We start from the raw sequence: 20943 nt of genomic DNA, 5'->3' as shown, positions 1-20943 counted from the left end.
TAAGATGAAGGGGTTTTTTTAATAGAAAAGTAGGCTTGACTTACAAAACTCAAAAGCATACTTATACTTACCAAATACATGAGCTCTTTTAATGGCTTTTGAAATTTCCTTCTGCTTCTTGTTGCACAAGCCTAAAGAGAGAAATCATATTCTTGATTTAAGAGACTGAAAAACCAAACCATTAGTTTAAAGGGTGAAAGGGATATTACTGAAAATTCCCTCTAGCTTTGTCTATGTCTTCCTAGAAAAATGCATGTGAGCTTTTACAGTTAAATACAAAAATATATAATTAAGGGATATTTTAATTCCTTGATGAAGGCTACTAAGTCAGAGGAATAGTATGAGAAAATGTATAGAGTTTATAGGAGTTACTTTTGAAGAGACAGCTGGTACACAGTTACTTGGACTCATGAAAACATTGATACTAACCAGTGAGTGATGTAATTTAATACTTCACATACCTGTTATATGCCTGCCATAAATGCAGCCAGTATGCGGAGAAACAAACTGGGAAAGGAGCTATTTAAAGTTAAGAAATCCAAAGTCAGATTAAGAACACGTTTTAGAGAGCTTTATTTTACTACTTGCATTCTATTTTTCAGTTTTTGATCTGTTTTTACAAAACTCAGTTCTACCTTGGAGTTACAGTAGTTTATGTCATAACATTTAAGCTATATGACAGAGGAATTGGAATCGAGGATTCTTTATTTCGTAAACAACAAAGTTGTAACACCTGCACATAGGACTAGTAGATTGCACAGCTTATCACAACTACATTATTTGACCCTTATCTGCACACATTCTTACAAGTTTTACACCCCTACACATACAAATGATTTTTTCATTTTTATCCGTGTGAACTTACTACACACAAATTTAAAATTAGTAAACCAGTTACCTTCATCAAAGCACAGGATTTTTCAAACTCACCTGCACATTCTTGTAGTCCACATTTATTCCACATAAGACACATTTTTTAGGAGGCTCTTTATAGGGGTTCTCCATTTGTATGGGCTGAAATGAGAAAATTATTAACACCTGTAAAGTTCACAACAAAATAAGGCATGCTTGTTATTTTTATCTTTTGGGCAAAACATGCCTTGAAACCAAAAGAGGTATTTAGCGTATGACTGAAGTTTTTCAGTAACTTTCTTATCTCTGTAACACACTGATTGGTACCCAGCAATCTAAAAGATTTCTCACAGCTACACAGCCTTTTCTTTCTTTATAATAATGACAATGTAACAAGTTAATTTAATCAATCAATAAGATAGTGCTTACACCCTTTACTTAGAAGGCAACATCTGCAGAAGCTGGTAGTAACGTAGTTCTGTCTGACAAGTCACAAGAGACTTTTTGAAAATAATTTCAAATCGAATGGCCTGAAGGAGTTCCTGTCTGCCCACACACTTCAACAGAGAGACTCCCAAATATCTCCCAAGCCCTGAAAGGCTCCTTAAGCTTCAGAACACCCCCAGCACCAAATCTTTGTTGTAAGAGATGAGTGAAAGGAAAAATTTCATTTTTGCAGACAAAGGTAGAATTTGAGCAGAGAAAGAATTTTAAATTTTTTTTTACTAGTACTGGACAACACATTTTTTGTGACAAAACAGCCACACCTAGTGCATTCTCTTAAATCTATTTCTGAGCTGCATACAGGAAATCAGTTTGCGCTGCCAAAGGTTTTGCTCCACATTCGAGTTACCGAGGCAGCTGGTTGAAGTGACCACGGTTAAGGTATTGGACTACAGATCAATGGCACCTTAACTTCAACACCTGGTGACTTCCCTCAGCACCAAGTTCCTGCCCTGTAACACACCAAATAACTTAATTCAGTTTTTTTAGGAGCCCGAGCCACGTAAAGACCAAAGCAACGCATTTTCAGACACCGCTGCCCGTCCGGAGCCGCTCCTGGCGAGGGTGGCAGTGCCCGGAGAGCAGCAGGAAAGGGAGCTCCCCCGGGCTGCGCTCAGGGCCTCACCTGGTCGGGGTGGCCAGGCTGCCACTCGTGCTGCAGGCAGCGCGGCCGCTCCCACAGCGCGGCTGCAATAGAAAGAGCGACAGGATCAGTGACAGCACGGCGGGAGATCGGCCGCGGGAGATCGGCCACGCGAGCACCCCACGCACCCCCATGGCCGCTACCGCTCGGGCACAGCCACCTTAGTCGAAAGGGGGAGCCCAGAAAGTAGAAGGAACGCACCGGGCATCAGCCTCCGCCAGGGCCTCCCGGCCGCCACAGCCCGCGCCGCCATGCTGCCTCCTACAGCACACCACCCACAAGGAACGCCATTTCCGCCTTACGTCACTGCCTTCCGACTGCCGCTGGCTCCCTGCCCTACTTGAGGCAGGCGATTGGCCGCTGCCCGGTTACGGTTCACCCATTTCAGAAGCAAGTTGACGGAAGTGATGTTAGCGGTGGTTGGGTTGGAGGAAGCTGCCTGTGGATCTCCGCTCTCCTCATGGCGGTCCTACCTTCCTCCGGCGCTTTGGCCGTCCCTCGCCGTGCCCTGCCGTGGCCGTGACGGTGACGGTGACGGTCTCCGCGCCGCTTTCGCGCAGCTCCGGCCTCAGGCCGGAAGCTGATTTCCCCCCCTTCCCAGCCCCACGGGGCGGCGGTGATGGCCGAGCCCAGCCTGGGTGTGCGGAGGAAGAGCTGCCCTGGGTCTGTCCGCAAGCGGAGCCGGGCCCCGGTGCAGCCTAGTGCCGTCTGCTCGCCGGTGGCTGGCAAGAGACTGAGCTCTGGTGGCGAGGGGCCCCCAGCGGAGACCCCGGTACGGGGATGGCGGCGTGCGGGCGGGCCCCGCGGGCTGGGTGTGGAGGCGGGGGCACCCGGTCTGGGAGGGCGGCTTGGCCCAAGGCCGAGCCTGCGTGACGCTTTGTGTGAGAGAGGATGCGCTTGGGCTTTAACTTTAAAAAAATTCGTCACTACTAAGTAGCTGTTCAGGCATCATGTCTGCTTGTAGGTTAAATTTCACTGAGTTACAGCGTACATTCCTTTAGAAATCAAGCTAGGTTTTGCCCACAAACATCAGAAAAACACTTCACTTTCTTGTTAAGTTGGGGAAGACTTAAATGAATTTCATTTGATGTGTGTGCTGTACAAGTTATGCTGCCTTCTTTGGTGTTACTTTGGAGCATTAATACTCATTGTTATGTTTTTGCAGTGTAGTAATGATAGTGAAGAAGATATGTTTGGTGACTATGACAGCTTTTATGGAAATGATTCTTTGCTAGCTCAAGTTGATGATATAGAGAACAAATACCTGCAGGATAAAAATACAGATATTAAAGCAGCTGGAGAAATTGTACTTGGGAATCTTCAGTTAGGAATTCACCAGAAAAAACAAGATAATTTTTCTGCTTCAGAAAATATGGTTGTCCTTAAAACTGACAAAGAGGATGCTTTCCAAGTGAATGAAAATGACCCAGTGGATAGCAATCAAGAACTGACTGAATCTATTTTAGATGACTTGCCATCATCACAACTTTTATATTTTGACAAAATGGATGAACTTTCTTCTGGTTCTAGAGTATCTCTAGCCTCAGAAAGGAGGAATAAATGTATGAATTCTTCCTCAGACAAAATCAGCAGTCCATCATCTTTTTATCCTGATGCTGGAGACAGGAACAGACCTAGTGACTTTTCCTCAGACTCTAAGTGTGATTTACTTAAAAGTGAGAGTCTTAAAGATCATCTGAAAAGTGCTATGACTGGAAATGCCAAAGCCCAGACTCTGCAGGTCTCTAGGACCAAGCAGCTTAAAGAAGCTGTTTTATCTGAAGAGATTTGTGTTGCTAAGAAAACTACTGAATCTTCTTTTGTTGATATAGGCCCTTTTTATGGATTGCCTAGCAAAGTTAAAGATCTATTCAGACAACTTCGAGGGATTGAAACACTTTATGGTAATGTAACTAATTGTTGAAAAAAAATACTAGTGAAGTGTTGCCCATTTTACCCTTTACACTGTCAAATATTTAAGTTAAGGTAATATTTAATGTAAACCATGTTGGAAAGTGGTTATTTTGGTTTTTTAGATTGGTGGGAAAGGTTGGTACGGCTTATAGAATACTCTGGAAGGCTCAATCACTGAAAGCTTTTAGCAGTTTATTGAAGAAAAAACTCTCAAACACTAGGCTTAAAGTATGCTATATGAAACATAGGCATTTTGATATTAACATGTCCCTGGGGGTTGCTAATGATTCTTTTTTAATTTTGCAGAATGGCAGCATGATTGCTTAATGTTAGAATCTCTACAGCAAAGGAAGAATTTAATATACTCATTGCCAACCAGTGGTGGAAAAACACTTGTAGCTGAAATAATAATTCTCCAAGAATTACTCTGCAGGCAGAAGGATGTTTTGATGATCCTGCCATATGTTGCCATTGTCCAAGAAAAGGTCTGGATACTGTGTTTCTGGTACTGCTTATCTTTTCTGATATGCCTTGTTACTTGGCTGGTTTTGACACTAATTTTAGGAAACTCCATGATTTTCATAAACACGTAGTGGGAAGTGAGTGACTTCTCTCCTAAATGCTCTCTGAGGGACAGTAATTTCATAATAAAATAGACTTATATTTCAAGGTGAAGATGCTGAGTTATAAAGTATGCTGAATTTTGAAATAATAGCTTTTTGCAATGTTATGTATAGTTCTGCAGTCTCAGAGCTGTACTACTTAACTTGCTAAAGAAATGATCTCAAAATAAAAGTTAATATTTTCCTTTATATAAAGGGAAAGTTAATTTTAAAGAACAGATGTAACTCAAGCTTGATAATATTTATAAACATTTCAGCTTTGCAATTGCAAAAGGTAGTCATAGCTAATGTGTTTTCACTAATTCAAACAGCTGATTGTGGTGCGGGTTGGTTATGTGCATGTTGAGCTCTTGAGGCAGCTCTGAAATCCTAAATCAGCATGAGTTTTTTTTCTCCAATTGATTTTTTTTTTTTACAGGTTAGGGGTTTATCAAGTTTTGGGATAGAATTGGGTTTCCTGGTTGAAGAATATGCAGGAAGTAAAGGAAGATTTCCACCAATCAAGAGGAGAATAAAAAAGTCTCTTTATATTGCTACTATAGAAAAAGGACATGCTCTAGTGAATTCCTTAATTGAAACAGAAAGAATTGATGACCTCGGTCTGGTTGTGGTAGATGAGGTATGCTACAAGATTTACTCAGATTTATAAAATGCAAATTTGTTTTATATTTATAATATGCAATTATTAGCAAAGAGCATTTTTTATTACTTGGTTTTCCTTTGAGTGTTTACCATGAAATTATTATTACTTAACTAAGTTTTTTCTGCATTGGTACATAATTCTGTAACATTGAAAGTTATTTTTCTTTAACTGAAGCATTTTTTAATATATCAGGGCAATAGATTCTATATTGAGAGATCTGTGTTAGTGGTTGATGGTGAATTACTTGGTAACTACTAGTCAGTTAGACATCTCTAATGGATTAGAAAAAACACAAATCATTTTAATCATATGGAATGTATTTTATGAATCCCAGAACTAAGCTCCTAAATGTGAAATCATGAGACTTTGTGTCTGGTATTAATAATGACTAAATAAAAAATTAAAAAAAAAAAAAAGAAAAATATCAAGTAGCATTTGACTGAGAGTTGCCCTTTATTCTGCTTTTTAGTGGTGTGGCTACTAAGGGTTTGATTGGATTAAATCATATGTATAACATCTAAGAGGGATATTTAATTCATGGAATGCTTTGTGCTGACCTTACTTTAACACAGTAGCTTCTAAACAGAAGGCAGCTTAAGAAGTAACTTCTACTTCTTCTGGAAGTGGCTGGCTGCTAGAATTTTTTTTATATTAATTTCCACTGTAAGCACTGCTTAAAACATGGTTTGTTTAAAATTGCTTGAGGCTGATGAATACAAAGATCTCCACACTGACTGTTTACTGTCAGAAGTTAACTGTTTGTGTCAGTTATGGTCTAATTAAATATCTTGTAAAATCTTGTTATCTACATTTGTTCTTGGGTCTGTTTTTCTGTGATTCTTAAATGTTGTTTCAGTGAGGCTATATTTCTGGAACGAGCTTAGCAGTCAAAATTTACTGGAGGGGTATCATGAGGAAGTCCAACAAAGACATTCCTGTAATACTTGTTTAGGACTACATAACCTTTTGTTTGTTTGTTTGTAGAAATACTCTTAACTCAGTAATATTCTTGCATTTTCTTTTTCCCTTCTGTGCACAGTTGCATATGCTCGGTGAGGGAAGTCGTGGAGCCACACTGGAAATTAGTCTTGCGAAAATTCTTTACACTAGTAGTAAGTCATGACTGCAGTTATGTTATTAAAATATTGTAGTGATGGTATCTCTAGAGAGAAGTAATACTTTTGCTTTCTGGATTTGTGGTGTTCTGACTGCTTTTGAAGAACATGGCATGACTCCATGCAGTAACAATGCTTACTCACTTAAGTGTTAGTTGACCCTGTAATGCTGGGCTAGGTGTTTTTTGAAGCTTTTTTGATGCCTCTCTGAGAAATCCTGAGTATTGTCAAATGTCTTCCATTTCTTCGTAGGAGCCCCTTAGCCATTCCAATTAAAAGCTTCTATAGAGAAGGATTCCTTTTTTATGTTTACATCTCAGGTAATATTTCTTAGCTATATCCCCCTTCAAATCTGCCACTTTGGCATTTAAAAAGACTAATGATGAAGAAGCAGGCTTACGAATTAAATACTGAGCAGAAGTGTTAAAAATTGTGAACTTGGCAATAAATTAATCTCAACTTCTGTTTTACAGAAAACACACAAATCATTGGGATGAGTGCAACTTTAAATAATGTTGGAGACCTGCAGAGGTTCCTGCGAGCAGAGTACTATACTAATAATTTTAGACCGGTCTGTATACAAGATACCATAAACTAGTAAAGAAGATATTTGGCTTTAAAAATATAGCAAATCTGTTTAGGATCTTATCACAGCTTTTGTGCTTAATTTCACCGTGTAATGTAATGTAATGCCTGATACTGCTTGCAACTCTACCAATAAAATAAATAGCACTGTGTACTCGTAAATACATAAATGCAAGCACCGTTATGTTGTTGTGTTTAACCATTTGTGTAATTTTAAACCAATTTCTATATTACAACTACTGTGATAAATCGTTACAGTTCATTTGATATAACTAGAGTCTGTACTGCTGGTGCTTGAATGCTGTCATGACAATGCTTTATGAATAATTCATGGAATACAACACATATTCTTTGTTATAATTAATCACTTAACTTGATGGGGTGGAGTTGTGCTTGTGTGCATGTGCACATGTATATGAAATGTGATGCTTGGAAAAAAACATTACCTGTACATCAGTAATAGCTTAATCTTCAGCAAAAACTTGGTAATTTAACTAAAGTTTCTGTTTGTGGCTTATTTTCCTAGGTAGAATTAAAGGAATACGTAAAGATACGAGACACCATTTACGCAGTTGACAGCAAAACAGAAAATGGCTTTAAATTTTCACGTCTCCTTAATTTCAAGGTGAAACCAAAGTGCTTATAGTTTCTTTGAACTATAGTTATGAAATGCATTCTTTTACACTGATTTGTTTGCAGACCTTTTAGCAAAGAAATTACTTAAACATGGTAGTTCATTTGTAATACCTATGAGAAAGAAAAATGGTAGGCTTTGGGGAGGAAAAAAACCTTTAACATACTGAACGCTTAACCTGATTTTCACTTCTTTACTGCTCTTTAAGGTAGAGGTTTCTTCAGTGTTTTGACATGTGAAGAGTAATGGGTTTGAGTATTCCAGATACTCGATGCTTTATGTCTTTGGGTAGGTTTTCTCAACAGTTGATCACTCTTAGATGATACTGAAAGATGACATCTTTTTTGTTGGATTATTACTGCCTTATAGAGATTCATTTCAGCCTTTAAAAAGAAGAATCTGTGTTATGGTAGGCTGCCACTAGCATAAGTAACATCACTATGGTATTGCTAAAAAGAAATTGAAGTATTAAGGGGAAAAAGCAAAGCATTTGATTCTTACATCCATGTATCCCTCAGTTCAAGCTAGATATGTTAAACTCTTTCAAGTGAGAATTGGGAGAAAAGCTTATCTTACAACTTCTTGGAATTATGTCATGTTAAAACAAATGGGAGTATTCTAGTGAAGGTTGAGAACAAGTCTTGAATACTTAGTTTATGACTTAATTTCTGAGTTTAAATATTTGTCAATCTGTGTTTACATTAGTATTCTAGTAATCTGGAGAAAGCAGATCCTGACCACATCATTGCACTGGTTACTGAAGTTATTCCTAAATATTCCTGCCTAATCTTTTGTCCCACTAAAAAGAACTGTGAAAATGTGGCTTCAATGGTGTGCAGGTACCTCAAGAGGTAAGTTTCTGTCACAATTTTTAATTAAAAATGGAATAATTGGTCAGAACTTAGGATTTATCTTTACTAGTTTGCAAGTGACTTTCTCTAGTGATAAGAAGTAAATAGGTTCAATATGGAATTATAAAATTGCTAACTGCATAAATGATAGCAAACTGCTTGAGACTCATTAAACAAATGTTTTACAAAAAAAAAAATTTATTTTTTAAAGAAACTAGTTGAAGAAATGTTTCTTAGAGGACATATAATAAAGAAAAAAAAGGAAAAGCATACTAAATTAATCTAACCTTGTGTCCCTTTGGCACTGGTCTCTGCATGCTTAGAAAAGAAACATTTTCTCTATAGCCTGGTATTGTCATGTTAATATTCGATTGAATATCTCTGTTCCATACCTACTTTGTGAAAGCAAGTTGTAAAATCTAAACCAGGCTTCCTTAATAAAGCAAAGTAAGTATAACTTAGATTTGGTTTCATTTAAATGTGATTTGATCAACTCATAATGGTCTGGTAGAGCTGAATTTTATATAGGAAGTAATTATATTAAAAAAACCAAAAACTTTCCTTGCTATTGAAATTGAATCCATTTTTGATGTACCTATGATCTTCACTACGAGCTGATACTGGCCCTATTTTGTTTCTTGAGTGCACTCAATACCCACACCAGGTATAGAAGTTGATGCCTTCTGTATACTTGTGGTTACAAACAAGAAAAGAGTTCTATTGCAACTTAATCAGTCTCCTGTGTATTGCTATTTTAAAGTTACCGGAAATAGCTATTTGTCCAACCTAGATGTTAGAGGAATGAGTAATGAACAGAAATAGACAGTAAGCATATCTCTTGATTTTTTTTTTTTTTTTAAAGTAGTTAATGATTGATCTATCTAAAGAAATGCTTTTCATCCTCCAAGAGAATTTAGAGCTCACAGGGAGAAAGAGAAACAAGATCTCATCAAGAACCTAAAGAATATCGGAAATGGAAGTGTCTGTCCTGTTCTGAAGCAAACAATCCCTTTTGGTATTGCCTATCACCATAGTGGCCTTACAAATGATGAAAGAAAAAGTATAGAGGAAGCATATTCTACAGGTGTCCTGTGTCTGCTTGCTTGCACAGCTACTTTAGCTGCTGGAGTCAACCTGCCAGCTAGAAGGTTGGTAACTGAAACATATTTCATTGTTGTATTGATTTTTGCTTTGTGAAAAATTTGCTTTAAGTTGGAAACATCAGTGCTATTTAAAGTATGATTCTGGTTTTATTAGCAAATTGGAAGCATAAGGAATTTCTGTTCAACTTTGGATACAAGACTGCAAAGTTTTTACGTAGGAAATGTGAATCAGTAGCAAATCCCTCAGAATGCATAGCTGAAGAGCACTTATGTAAATGGATTAAGGAAATTTTAATAAATTGTGGAAATGCTTCTGTATTTTAGTAATATTATCCAGAAGAGTAAGGAATTTATGGTGGTTTCTTTAGATACTGTCTTAAGTACAGTGTTTAAATTGTGAAATAAATATTTTCTAAGGAGATATATTTTGAATATGTTTTAACACAAAAATGTGTTACCTTTTCATATACAAGTGCTGATGATATGGCTACTGTAGTCTGTATGACCAAAGACTAACTGTTAAGAATGCAGTTCTGTGTGCATGCATGTTGGAGTAACGCATCTAAGGGGAGAAAAAAATTCATACAAGTGTTGTCTTTCTACCATAACTGATCTATGGTCAGTGTTGCTTATGGTTTTTAGTAGAGTTTATTTTATGTCTCAGTGATGTTCACTCTTAAACTCAGGCCTTTGAGTAAATGTCAAGACTAGTTCCAAAAGTTCTGCAAAACATAATAAACATGGCTTATCATTCAATAAACTTTAATTTGTCATTATATGTTTTTCTGGTTGATTTACATATTTGATCAAACAAGTGCATTTGATTTTTATTAATTACTAAGCAAGGGGTGTATATAAAGATTGCACTTGTAAAATTTTATTGTTGCTTTAGTAATTTTAGTATAAAGCATAACTTACTAAAAACTTCTTTACAGGGTTATTCTCAGAGCTCCTTACGTTGCTAATGACTTCCTGAAGAAGAACCAGTATAAACAAATGATTGGCAGAGCTGGTCGAGCTGGTATTGATAGTGCTGGAGAAAGCATTCTCATAGTACAAGAAAAAGACAAACACTTGGTATTTTTTACAAAGCTGTTAGTAATTTAAATTGTTGTATTAAGCTGGTGGGCTAAACAGGAGGAGCTGAGCTGCCTAACTTAATTTTTGTTCACTTCTTAAAGCTGCAAGTGTTTGACCTATGTCATAATACCTATAAACTACCTTTATGTGGTTTGTTTTCAGATGTGAACTGTAAACTTTAGATGTATACATTTATTTTCTTTACAAGCTGAATCATGTGTATCAGTATTTTTGAAAGTGTTAAACTAATGCATAAATATTTTCCCTGAGCTAATACATTTCTTGCTCTTTTTAGGTTCGGGATTTAGTTAACAGTCCTTTAGAGAATTGTTACAGCAATCTTCTGCTGGAGTTGACCAAAGGAATGCAGAGCCTGTTGTTGTCTTTGGTTGGACTGAAGGTAACAGTTAACTCTTCTCTGAGTGACTTAAGTGCTTGGGAACGCAAAGAAAATCTTATCTGTTGATTCTATAGAAAAAAACAGCCTTTTTAAACAATTGGTTTACAAGTTCAGAATAGCTTCTAATCAGTTAAGGACAACATTTTGATTAGCCTTTTTATTTAACTCACTTATCAAGTAATCATATAACATGACAATTTCCTTACGTGTAAAAGTCAATTATATCTACCTTATGATATGTTACAGTATTAATAATATGCAATTTCTGATACATGATTCAAAATACAAATAGAAACAGTGGAAAAAAATTAACATGATGCAGTAGCTAGAATAATAGAACAGATGGAGAGCAGATCCATCATAGACTATCTATCATTCTATTTGTTGTCATGTATTTCTATAGAAACACATTAACAGGATACCAAACTGCTTTTCTATTCAGTAATTTTTTTTATATAGCTTATGAAACGTTATGTGAAATGATACCTTTTAAACATGCTAATCACCTGTAAAACTGATGCAGATAGCAGTTACCCATGAGGAAGTCGACAATTTTATGTGCAGCACATTGCTGGGTGTTCAGCAGCAGCTGCTGTCTAAAGAGAAGAGCCTCTCAGAGGTAATTAAAGATGGGTTAGAAAATCTAATAGAAAAAGGACTCCTAAAAAGAACAATATCTGAGAAGGACCACAATTCCAAATGTACGCTAACAGTCACACCGTTGGGTAAAGCTACATATAAAGGTAAGACTTTTATTCTTATTTTAGTTTGTATTTCAACAAACCCTTTCATCTCAGCCTTATGTCAGTTCAGTAGGTTTTCCCATCTTCAGTCTGAAACTTCAATGAAAAATAAGTTGTAGGGGGACAGTTTCAATTACTTAAATGATGTGCTGGACTGAAAATGGGAATGAACAAGTAATGCATGACTGAACATGATGGCAATGAAGTGTAATAGCATCGGTCACAATGGGAGTAAAACCAGAACTGTACCCCCAAAAACTATTTAAAGATTTGATTTAGTAATTGTAATCAAAATAGCTCACAACCTCATTTTATAATTCATTGTTATGAACAGATATTGCGACCAGGGGGATTTCTTGACCTAGAGGGAGAGGAAGCATATGACATGTAGACCAATTGTAATAGAGTATATTAGGAAGTTCTCTTTTTCTTGTCATAGCGTAAAGATATGGGGAATGGAACACAATTGAAATACGATAAGTCTCTGAAAGATTCCTTCAATCTACAGGATAGTTCCAGGATTTCATTAAAAGTCAAGGCAATTCACAAACACTCTAAAACCACGCATAGAACAGACATACATGGAAATAGGTGACTGCCTTTCCACAGTTCTGTTTCACTGCTCATGTTAGGTTAGAGCATTCATTCAAGTTACAGTTGTTCCTCTTCAATTCAGATGGCATAACAAGCTTTTGTAAAAGATAAAGGAAATATTGACTCTATGTTAAAATCTGTTACACTTAATTCTGTATGCCTGTTTAAAATTGTGATATACTGTGTGCTTATTATAGGGTCTATAGACTTGGCATACTGCAATCTTCTTTACAGAGAATTGAAGAAAGGTTTGGAAGGGCTAATTCTTGAGAGCAATCTTCATCTTCTGTATCTGGCAACTCCATATGATATGACTTCTAACTGTAGCCCAGATTGGATGATATACTTGAGACAGGTGAGAATTTACTAGCAAACATGCATTGGGGCATATAGTAATCCTGCTTATTAAATTTTAAGTAAGTTTATACACATAGGAAATGTGGATAGTGGGGTAACAATTTGATGAAAAGTTAAGATATGCTATTTTATTTTCAGTCATAGGGCAGAAGGGCTTTCCTGTACTGCATAAAAACCCAAGTTCTCTTTTGCATCTATAATATTTGACCCTGTTTGGGAGAAACAGGGGCAGGAAACACATCTCTTGAGTTGCCAGTACTCCAAATCCTGACTCTAACCTTAGTGCTGGCCTTGCCATCACCAGAGTCTGGTTAATCTTAAACAAGACTTTCCTATAAATTAGTTATATGTAACCACATCACTGTAGTCTTGCAAGAAAACCACTATTAAATTAATCAAGAGCCATATTTACATTCTGATGCTTGCTCATTTAATCTGTAGTTTAGGGAGCAAAATCTGCTAGACAATGTTAAGTCTTCATCTTCGTTTGATGTCAGAGTCTTAACTGCTTAACTGCAGTTGTGATTGCAACTATCACACCGTGACCAATACCTTCCTACAGACTACTATGCTTATGTCAGCCTTGGCAGCACAGACTTTATCCTAGTCTTGCACACTCTGTAAGATCCACCTGTAATTCCAACTACTCCCTTTTCTGTAAAGTGTTGTATACTAGGGGTAGTACTAAAATCTATTTCATTTTAAAATGTAGCATTCAGAAATGGACAGTTACAAATAATTCAAACAAGTAGGCAACGAAGCTGTAGATCTGACTGTCTGGTGACTATAGTACTAGTCTAGTGACTACTATGTAGAGATATTGAAAAACATTGTTTCACTTAGAAAACACAAGTCTGTTACTCAATAATATTAAGAGAACTAAATAACTGAAAATTCTTTAAAAATCTTGTTTTAGTTCAACCAGCTAAGTGCAGCAGAACAAAAAGTAGCAGATATTGTGGGAGTACCTGAAAGCTTTATTACAAAAAAGGCTTCTGGTCAAGCCATCAGAAAGGTAGGCTGGAGATTTCTCATACCTAAGATGACAGTTTAGTCATTTCATTTGATTATTTACAAATTCTGGATTATTTTTCTGCTAGTGTTCTTTACTGTTCTGTTTAAGGTTCTTTTCACCTCATTGGTTGGTTTTCTTAATGTTGTTTATTGTCTTTGGGTATAATATAGACCTGTTTTAGGGATGTGAAGGAGTAGAGATGAAAAGGATTTCCTTGTAGTACTAACAGAATATCTTGAATGTGACATTGGCTCTGAATTCTAACTTGCTTTATTCCTAGAATGTGGACAGTGCTGTGGTAAACAGGCTCTACCTCTCGCTTGTCCTTTATACCCTGCTGAAAGAGACCAATATATGGACTGTTTCAGAGAAATTTAATATGTCCCGTGGATATGTGCAAAATCTCCTTAATTCTGCTGCCTCATTCACCTCCTGTGTTCTACATTTCTGCGAGGTAGTGTGTTAAATGAATTCCTATAAATTCTGTAGGATTGGTTTTGCAAAATCTGGAGCTTTGTTCACTTATATTCACTTATGTTACAGGTGTTGTATTTCACTTTTCCTGTGCAAACCCATGGTTTTTACCTTTCCTGTTGAAAACTATTTTTCCTGTTCAGAAGAAGCATACTCACACAGTGATATTTCTTATATATTAAAAGTAAGCTTTATGCACTGAGAATGTGAAAATATACAAACTGTACAGGGCATTGATCAGTGTCAGCACTGGTGAAATGACTGACAATTTTACCTTTCTCTTAGAAATAAGGCCATTTAGTTGTGGAATGTCATCTCAAGAAAATAGCTGACTTGGCTTGTTCTCTTGGGTTTTTTTCCTATATTGAAATAATGCATTGCTTATCCTACAGAACTGCCCCAACTTTGGGATGTTCAGCTGAAGTGCTGAGTACAACTCTGCAACTAGCTGAAAGGATAACTAGAAATAACAGTGCTTCCCCTGTGTAAAAGCCAAATATATGCTTGTTGCTGTAGCAGAGCTCTTATCAGTCATACCACCCAAATACAGAACTTAGGATCTGATTTTTAGTGATCTTTGCCTCTGCAGGAATTGGAAGAATTCTGGGTTTATAAAGCCTTGCTGACAGAACTTACCAAGCAGTTGACATACTGTGTTAAGACAGAACTCATCCCCCTGATGGAGGTAGCAGGGGTTCTAGAGGTTAGTAAACCTGGCTCTGGGAATTTTCAAGGTAAACTTGTATGCTAAATGTTACTTTGCCTTTCAAATATATCTGGAAGACCAAACTAGTGTTTTATTGAGAATTTTGCATAGTGCAGATAGGCCTCAATAGTCCTGGAGGTTGGGGGAAAAGCGGTCTGAGGAAATGTGAGCTGGAGCCAATAATGTTTTTCTTCTGGCTGCTACCACAGCAACAGTGAAAATGCTGTGTTTAGACAATACTTTAGCTGTATACTTGGTTGGAAAACAGAGTTCAGGTTTCTTTTGTGGTAAGGATTCTTCAGTTTATGAGAGTAAAGAGGAATAAGAATTTACATACTTAGTTAAGTTAGGAGATCCTTCAGAAGTATGTGAAGTCCTATTGGGAACTTAGGTTTTTATAGTCACTTGCAGTGCTGCATGTGTTTTAAATAAGGAATTTAACTGATCTCTGAATCAAAGACTCCTATTGAAGTAGCAAATCTTTTTGGGCTTCAGTGCAAGGTTATAAGTAATTACTGGACCTCTTTGCAAAATGATCTAACTTGCCTGTCCAGCCTATTGTAGAATCAGTTTGTCAGCAAACCATAGAATTTAGTGGCAGTAAGGTTTTATTCTGAGAAGCTGAACAATGATGAAGACTTAGAACCTAATATTTTTTTTGTATAGATCAAATTTTCTGAATTGGATGCAAAAGGTAAGTAGTCTTTTTTTCGTGTCTCACTCCATATGGGAGCATTTATGTGTAAGGGCAAAAACAGCCTGGACAACATGATTCTGCTGAAGTTGCGTTTTAAGGATGACTCTCCAAAATAGTTACTATAACCAAAGTATTTCTGCACTGGAGTTAAAACTACCAAGAGCTGATATTTGTAGCAGGTGGACTGTCATCTTGAACAGACATGATTTGCCTGGGCTGATGTGGAAGAAATAAAATAATCTCAAGGTTACTGTAGTGAAAGAAAAAGTTTTCTGCACATTTACTTGCACAGTTTTCAAAGAGCAATCTAAAAACTTTTCAAGAGATTAGTGGGGAAAGATTCTGTGTCATCAGCCGTACTGTGCATATAACAGCCAAATAGAGCACAGAAAATATTTGCTGGCAATTAGTGGTTATTTTTGGTGCGATTAATGACACCTGCTTTACACCAATGAATATGCATAGTCCTCAGTTACCATGGAGGCAGATAATGTATTGTAAGCCATTACTTGTTGGATGCTAAAGAGACTGCACATGCCATCAAGTAAATGTCTTTCTATTCGTTCTTGTCATTAAAAAAGGTGAGGGGAAAAAAACAAAAGGTAATCAAACAAATGTTTGGAGGTGTAACAGTTCATCAAATGAGTATTTCATAACTCATGATACTAAAGCCTTGGGTATACTAAATTATTCTACTACTAGTGTAGAAATGCATTTTAATTTAAGCTTTGTAAAGTTCTAGAAATGTTTGCCTAGAGACCCTCTGTTAAGCAAATACTGCTTGGCTACCTCACATAGCAACAGGATCAAACCAAGTTAAGAGAAGCAGATAATGCACACCCCCTTACACTGGTGATAATCAAATTCCAGAGAATCTCTCCTGTGCTGTGTGTATCTCCTGTATACGTGAGCTCACAACCATGACTTCACACAAAACTAGAGAAATAAAAAAAGATATTGTGATACTAAAGGAAAAAATATTTGTAAGTTTGAAACGGGAGCATATAGTCTCTTCTGGAATTTTGTGAAATCTCTGTTCTGTGAAAAATAAATTGGGATAAAATCAGCACTCGTTTCACTTAAACACCTCCAAAGAATGTGAGACAGTCATTCCTGTCAGTGACAGTGAATGCAGAAAACACGGTAACAAAAGAGGATGGCAGAGTTGGTATCACCTCGGCTTAGAAAATAACAACAAATGGGTTCCGAAGAGCTGGGTAAGATTGTATGGGGAGGTAAATCTTAGCAGTAAAGCTATTTTTGGAGAGTAAAACTCTCAGTGAGTGTTCATGTTCTTAGAAAGATAAAGAGAATTGGATCAATATGCAAAGATTAAATATTTGAGGCTGGTGCAGAGATTGGCACTTAACTGGTAATTCTGATTGCCTGTTTTAATAATCTAATGCAACTTTGGACTTGCAGGCACGAGCAAAACAGCTTTATAATGCAGGGTACAAAACTTTAGCCCACTTGGCTAATGCAAATCCAGAAACTCTGGTCAAGATGATTGAGCACTTGTCACGACGTCAAGCCAAACAAATTGTTTCATCTGCAAAGGTAAGTTAGAAACAAAGTTATAAAAACCTGCTTCAGAACTTCAGTACGTCAAAGTGGATGTTTGATATTCAAAGTGAAGGATTCAGTTTACTAGTAAAGGCATTAGTGGATATTTGTGATCCAAATACTGACCTGTACTAATAATGCATTGAAATACTTTCTTGACGATATCCTTTATCTAAGGTAGTTGAACAATTGCTGACCGTCATGCTCCTGAATGATAGGCAAACACACTTTTTTAAAACAACTTGTTATATACAGGATAGTGGAAAGTTGTGCTCTTTTTCGGGGGGAAGCAAAGGGCAAAAATGTCTGTCAGCTTGTCTGATGAAATACAGAATTAAATTACTACCTTGATCTCTGTGCTGAGTCATCATAACTGAAAATGTTTGATTCTGCCAATACCTCAGGGCTTACTGTATAGAAATTCTAGTGGTAGTTGTGATAAAAGAACAGGATTTTCAGGACTGTAGAAATGGAAACCAACAAGGTATAGGGTTAACATCACCTATTTAGGTTTCTTTTGTCATGCTCTGTTGTTCTTTCCTTTCTGATTGTTTTCCATTTTGAATATACATCATGGGAAGGGCCTTGATTTAATATCTGTCTCTAAGGCACACGTAAATAATCTAAGGGAAAGGATGTGTAACAAACACTGAGTTGTGCCTAAAGAAAAATCCAGGAAGTATTTTATTTATCAAGTGGTAGTATTTTCTCTCCTCAATCTCCATTAATCATCTGCTGTTGCAATGGCGTTGGCTTCATGTTTGATTCTGCTAAAATAGCAAGCTTTTGGTAAATGCCTAGAATAATGCATGATTGGTGTAAAAATGATGCAGTCAATAACAAAGTCTTAGTTTGTATATTCTCACTGAGTAAAAGTATTAACTTTGGTGTTTATGTGCTTAAAAGGTCATGGCCATTTAATGTTGTTGTAGGCTCCTTACTGCTTTTTTTTTTTTTTTTTTTTTTTTTTTTTTGCTGCTCTGTGAGCAGAAAGGGATATATGCAGATTTCTCATCCACATCAGTGTCAAATCCAGCAACCTGGCTTACTCTTGTGCTCAGATATTAAACTGATGGAGTTTTCTCTAACTGGGAAGTTAAAATGAGTGCTTGCATGTGTTGTGCTACATATGTTACTGGGGGACTGTTACACTCCAACTACCAGCAACAAACAGTTCCGGCCAGGAGAGTAGACAGTTGCTAACACTGGGGTGTCTATAGGTCTGATGTAAAATGCTGTAGTAAGAAATTTTGTTTAAAGCCAGAAATATTTCAGTGACATGGGCAGCGGGATCGAGTGCGACCTCAGCAGGTTTGCCAACAACACCAAGCCGCATGGTGCGGTTGACACGCTGGAGGGAAGGGATGCCATCCAGAGGGACCTTGACAGGCTCAAGAGGTGGGCCCATGCGAACTGCATGAAGTTCAACAAGGCCAAGTGCAGGGTCCTGCACGTGGGTCAGCGCAATCCCAAGCACAGCTACAGGCTGGGTGGAGAATGGAATGAGAACAGCCCTGAGGAGAAGGACTTGGGGGTGTTGGTGGATGAAAAGCTCAACATGAGCCGACAATGCGTGCTCACAGCCCAGAAAGCCAACCATGTCCTGGGCCGCATCAAAACCAGTGCGGCCAGCAGGTCAGGGAAGGTGATTCTCTCCCTCTACTCTGCTCTGGTGAGACCCCACCTGGAGTTCTGCGTCCAGCTCTGGGATCTCCACTAGAAGGACATGGAGCTGTTGGAGAGAGTCCAGAGGAGGGCCATGAAGATGATCAGAGGGATGGAGCACCTCTCCTGTGAGGACAGGCTGAGAGAGTTGAGGTTGTTCAGCCTGGAGAAGAGAAGGCTCTGGGGAGACCTAGCAGCCTTCCAGTACCTGAAGGGGGCCTACAGGAAATCTGGAGAGGGACTGTTTACAAGGGCATGTAGTGATAGGACAAGGGGTAATGGGTTTAAGCTGAAGGAGGGTCGATTGAGATTAGATATTAGAAAGAAATTCTTATACTGTGAGGGTGGTGAGGCCCTGGAACAGGTTGCCCAGAGAGGTTGTGGATGCCCCCTCCCTGGAAGTGATCAAGGCCAAGTTGGATGAGGCTTTGGGCAACCTGGTCTAGTGGAGGGTGTTGCCGCCCGTGGCAGGGGGGTTGGATCATCATTAAAAGATCATCTAGTTCCAACCCAAACCATTCTAGGTTGTGGTGGGTTGACCCTGGCTGGAGGCCAGGTGCCCACCAGAGCCGCTCTCTCACTCCCCTCATTCACCAAACAGGGGAGAAAAGGCATAACGAAATGCTTGTAGGTCGAGATAAGGACAGGGAGAGATCACTCACTAATTGTTGTCACGAGCAAAACAGACCAAACTTAGAGAGGGAATTCATCTAATTTATTACTAGGCAAAACAGAGTAGAGGAATGAGAAAATAAAATCAACTCTTAAAACACTTCCCCCCACCCCTCCCATCTTCCCAGGGCTCAACTTCACTCCCGGCTTCAACCTTCCCCCCCTCAGCGGCACAGGGGGACAGGGAGTGGGGGTTACAGTCAGTTCATCTCACGGTGTTTCTGCCGCTTCTTCATCCTCAGGGGGAGGACTCCTCTCATCATTCCCCTGCTCCAGCATGGAGTCCCTCTCACGGGGTGCAGACCTTCAGGAGCAAACTGCTCCAGCGTGGGGTCCCCCACGGGGTCACAAGTCCTGCCAGCAAACCTGCCCTGGCGTGGGCTCCCCTCTCCACGGGTCCACCGGTCCGGCCTGGAACTTGCTCCAGCGTGGGCTTCCCACAGGCTGCAGCCTCCTTCAGGTGCCTCCACCTGCTCCAGCGTGGGGTCCTCCACGGGCTGCAGGCGGAATCGCTACACCCCCTCATCCTTCCTCCATGGGCTGCAGGGGGACAGCCTGCTTCACCATGGCCTTCACCAGGGGCTGCAGGGGGATCTCTGCTCCGGCGCCTGGAGCTCCTCCTCCCCCTCCATCTGCACTGACCTTGGTGTCTGCAGAGTTTCTTACAACTTCTCACTCCTCTCTCCGGCTGCAGAAGCTCTCTCTCTAAGTGTTTTTCTTCTTCTTAAATATGTTATCACAGAGGCGCTGATTGGCTTGGCCTTGGCCAGCGGCGGGCCCGTCTTAGAGCCGGCTGGCATTGGCTCTATCAGACACAGGGGGAGCTTCTAGCAGCTTCTCACAGAAGCCACCCCTGTAGCCCCCCCGCTACCAAAACCCTGCCACGCAAACCCAACACATAGGTATGGGCAGCTTGGCAGGCACAACTTATAAATGTTTATTCCAACATGGAAAATATATGTTTAAGGTTAAAAATGCTCTTGTTAAGTTCTAGAGAAAACTGTATATGTCCTGGTAAATTTTGTGTATTATGTGATGGCAGAACTGAGAAAACCAGCTGTGTACTGTATGAACTTTTGTGTTAGTGGTTTTTTATATGGGTATACAGTAAACAGTAAAAAACATTTGTAGTAGTACTTGTGAAAATCTTAGTCCTGTGAGGCAAAGGTATTGCAGTCCTGTGAGCAGCAGCAGCAGTTTTTTTACAGACCAGATGCAAGTTTGGAAAGAAACATTGGTATTTTAACCTGTCGAACAGTTATAGCTAATGCTTGTATTTGTTTTCTAATGTTGGATTTTTTTCATTATAGATGCTGCTGAGTGAAAAAGCCGAGGCTTTACAAGAAGAAGTTGAAGAACTCTTAAAGGTACCTACAGATATCCCAAGGACCTACTGACCAATTGTCAGGAAGAAAAATCATGAATCAAAAAATTGGGATATTTTTAAATTTTTAACTTTCCTGTGTAAAGCTGCTGTAATTATAATAAATATTTAATGTATTTTGTGAGA

General features: G+C 38.6%; 2 protein-coding genes across 6 annotated transcripts in view; one reads left to right on the top strand and one right to left on the bottom strand.

The window, feature by feature from the left end:
* The window catches only part of MRPS18C (mitochondrial ribosomal protein S18C), a 3837-nt gene extending 1399 nt beyond the window's left edge, over positions 1 to 2438 (bottom strand). Inside the window, exons 1-5 of the mRNA XM_054823491.1 lie at positions 2201 to 2438; positions 1982 to 2043; positions 931 to 1014; positions 462 to 519; positions 72 to 131 (exon numbers count right to left, since the gene is read on the bottom strand). Of these exons, the coding sequence (XP_054679466.1) occupies positions 72 to 131; positions 462 to 519; positions 931 to 1014; positions 1982 to 2043; positions 2201 to 2252 (316 nt within the window). The 5' untranslated portion in view covers positions 2253 to 2438. The remainder of the gene's footprint in view (positions 1 to 71; positions 132 to 461; positions 520 to 930; positions 1015 to 1981; positions 2044 to 2200) is intronic.
* HELQ (helicase, POLQ like) lies at positions 2421 to 20943 on the top strand. Of its 5 annotated transcripts, none has more exons than XM_054823480.1 (18): positions 2421 to 2771; positions 3165 to 3903; positions 4220 to 4398; positions 4955 to 5155; positions 6219 to 6291; positions 6768 to 6865; positions 7406 to 7504; positions 8219 to 8364; positions 9273 to 9512; positions 10403 to 10544; positions 10843 to 10947; positions 11471 to 11690; positions 12482 to 12639; positions 13558 to 13656; positions 13937 to 14110; positions 14720 to 14833; positions 16956 to 17090; positions 20744 to 20943. In XM_054823480.1, the coding sequence occupies exons 1-18, from the start codon at positions 2619 to 2621 to the stop codon at positions 20828 to 20830; spliced, it is 3162 nt and encodes a 1053-aa protein (XP_054679455.1). In that variant the 5' UTR covers positions 2421 to 2618; the 3' UTR covers positions 20831 to 20943. The 5 variants fall into 5 exon arrangements, with proteins under 5 accessions (XP_054679455.1, XP_054679456.1, XP_054679457.1 ...); XM_054823482.1 differs by having other exon boundaries at positions 2635 to 2771; positions 3170 to 3903; positions 20744 to 20937; XM_054823483.1 differs by having other exon boundaries at positions 2675 to 2771; positions 3832 to 3903; positions 20744 to 20937.

This window comes from Grus americana, chromosome 4, assembly GCF_028858705.1.
Source record: "Grus americana isolate bGruAme1 chromosome 4, bGruAme1.mat, whole genome shotgun sequence".
In the NCBI taxonomy this organism is placed as follows: Eukaryota; Metazoa; Chordata; class Aves; order Gruiformes; family Gruidae; genus Grus; species Grus americana.
The sequence above is the reverse complement of the archived record's forward strand: the minus strand, read 5'-3'. Positions and strand labels throughout refer to the sequence as shown.

Bases quoted from the DNA above. Each gene is read 5' to 3' on its own strand.
- HELQ (XM_054823480.1), top strand. From the start codon at position 2,619: ATGGCCGAGCCCAGCCTGGGTGTGCGGAGGAAGAGCTGCCCTGGGTCT. The intron at 10,948-11,470 runs GTAACAGTTAAC...AAACTGATGCAG, and splicing joins TGTCTTTGGTTGGACTGAAG to ATAGCAGTTACCCATGAGGA. The intron at 14,834-16,955 runs GTTAGTAAACCT...TTGGACTTGCAG, and splicing joins AGGTAGCAGGGGTTCTAGAG to GCACGAGCAAAACAGCTTTA.